Source organism: Frankliniella occidentalis, unplaced genomic scaffold (assembly GCF_000697945.3).
Source record: "Frankliniella occidentalis isolate FOCC.00 unplaced genomic scaffold, Focc_3.1 Scaffold3396, whole genome shotgun sequence".
NCBI lineage: Eukaryota > Metazoa > Arthropoda > Insecta > Thysanoptera > Thripidae > Frankliniella > Frankliniella occidentalis.
The window spans coordinates 1-2,257 of record NW_026270456.1 but is presented as its reverse complement, the minus strand read 5'-3'; the positions used below and the strand labels follow the sequence as shown (position 1 = coordinate 2,257).

The 2,257-nt window shown below is 63.9% G+C and overlaps 1 protein-coding gene across 2 annotated transcripts; it reads left to right on the top strand.

The window, feature by feature from the left end:
• The first annotated feature begins 177 nt into the window (after window positions 1–177).
• On the top strand, window positions 178–2,251 carry LOC113216000 (skin secretory protein xP2-like). Of its 2 annotated transcripts, none has more exons than XM_026435673.2 (4): window positions 178–316; window positions 729–848; window positions 971–1,118; window positions 1,200–2,251. In XM_026435673.2, the coding sequence occupies exons 1-4, from the start codon at window positions 194–196 to the stop codon at window positions 2,018–2,020; spliced, it is 1,212 nt and encodes a 403-aa protein (XP_026291458.1). In that variant the 5' UTR covers window positions 178–193; the 3' UTR covers window positions 2,021–2,251. The 2 variants fall into 2 exon arrangements, with proteins under 2 accessions (XP_026291458.1, XP_052132522.1); XM_052276562.1 differs by having other exon boundaries at window positions 999–1,118; window positions 1,200–1,516.
• Window positions 2,252–2,257: the final 6 nt, after the last annotated feature.

Sequence of the window (2,257 nt, the reverse complement as noted above, 5' to 3'; positions counted from 1 at the left end):
GGGGGGGGAGGTGGAGGGCACTGCCTCGGCAAGCTGTGCGTGACAACCCGTCATGGAGCGCCGCCGAGCCAGAAAGGCAATATTCCCTTCCACTCCGACCCCCCCGCGGCCGGGCGGCCCGCACCATCGCGATGCTAACGCCCCGGCGCCCTCGTCGCCCCGTCGCGCCCGCAGGCCCGGCTGCGGCAGCGCCATGGTCCCGCTGAGGCGCTGCTCGTCGCTCCGGCGCAGGCCGTGCTCCGGGGCCGACTGCACCGACGCCAACTACAGGGAGACGGTGGCGAGGCTCCGGATGCTCCTCATGGACTCGTACCTGGTGAGTCCCCGGGGGCTGCTGCAATTTCTCCCACAGGGATCGTCCAGAAAGTACGTCCGTTTTTCTCAGATCCATTCAAGACAAGGTGCGAGGGCTCAGCGCCTGCGAGATTCGGGGTAGGCCAGCCCGCAGTACACGCGTGCGTCTCAGGCAAGATGTTGCCTACCTACAAGGCGCTATGACAGCTTGCAGCAGCGGCCCAACTTGGCAGGTTCGCACTGGCGTATGGCGGACGTACTTTCTGGGTGGTGCTATAGTTCGCGCACTCCTAGTAGTGCACTACTAGTGCAGAACTATGAGTAGATGCTTGGAGGAGGAAGGGAGGGTCTCAGGGAGGACGCTTGGCGTCAAACTCTCTCTTGCCCGAAGCCCCCGGGTCGGGCCATGACTTTGCGACTGTTTCTTCCTGGAGCCGTGCCGCCTGGAAAGCGCGGGCGCGCTGGTCGGCAAGTCCTCGGCCGGGCTCGCGGACTTCATCGAGCGCCAGGAGGAGTACATCCAGCAGCTGGAGAAGGAGTCGCGGTACTGTAGGGTGAGTTTCACCACTGCCCAGGAGGGGGAAGTGAGAGAGAAGTAGTGTTGAGTGTATCGTGGACGGCGCCACCGTGCGCTGGCCGTCGCCATCGGGCCGGGTGTCACTCTACTGAACCGTAGTCCTCGCTGTGCGCTGGTTGCCCCGCAGGGCGAGCTGACCGGCCTCATGACCAAGCTCAAGGGCCTCATCTCGGAGAACGAGGAGCTCATGAACGCCGTGCGGGACTCTCTCGCGCCGGTTACGCGCCCGCCTCTGGCCGATACTCAGGTACGTCGGCATCCTGGTGCGGCCCGAGTCCCCCCCTCTCAGATCGCGCCCCACACTCTGGCCCACCCTTCCATTGAGCAGGCTCCGACGGCGGGTACACGCTACTGCATGGACCTGATCCGGCCGGTGGGTGCGCGCACCGGGCTGCCCGGCCCTGGACCAGGGCTGCTGTACGAGTCCCGCATCTCCGAGCTGCAGGCGCAGCTCACGCAGGCGCGCATGGAGTCGCAGTCGCTGCGCCACCGCCTTGGAGACTGAGGCCCGCCCCCGCCGTCATCCCCCCGCTCACCCCCTGGCCGTGGCCGGACCCGCTTGGGGTGTGGTGGGGCCACCTGGGCTGGCAGCGCGCCGAGCTCAGGGCCGCCCCGGCCCCGGCCGAGGATCCCGAGCCGGCCGCTGCAGACACTGACGCGGAGGCCCCGCGGGTAGACGACGGCGAACTCACCACCAGCACCACTGCCAGCATCACTGCCCAGGAGAAAGAGGACGAAGCCGAGGAAGGTGAGTCTCGTCCAGAAGAGCAGCACGAAGACCACGACCAGCCTTCGGGAGCCCCCGACCCGCCGCCTGCACCCGAGACGCCCAGGCGACCGAGCCTGGACGCGCCGCCGGAGGCCCTCGCCCTGCCCCAGGCAGAGTCCAGGGCAGGCACCAGGCCGTCAACGCCGCGACCGCCATCGCCAGAGCCCTCCTCGTCCTCCGCGGACTCGGCCGCCTCAACTGGGGACGGCGCGGATGCGGAGGGCCGGCAGCTGCTTGCCTTGTCAGTCCCCCTGACAGAAGAGCAGGCGGCGAAAGGCGGCCACAAGCCCGTCATCAGGGTCAACGTCGAGGTCAAGTTCCACGTCAAGGACAAGAAGGACAAGAAACGGAAGAAGAGTTCCAGTAACGATCAGCCCTAGTGCTTTACTTGATAGCTCCTTAGATATTTTATTGCAACCGCATTTGTCAACCACACTGATGGATGGGAGGAGATAATATTGAAAACATATTCGCCTGTAGTGCGAAGCAAAAGCTTAGCATTAAGATTCTGAAGTATGTGCTGGCACAGATAATGCTTTTTAGATAGATTGAACAGTTTGGCAGGGAGTAAACTTAAAGCTTGGAATTATTTAATATAATATATATAGAAGCGTATT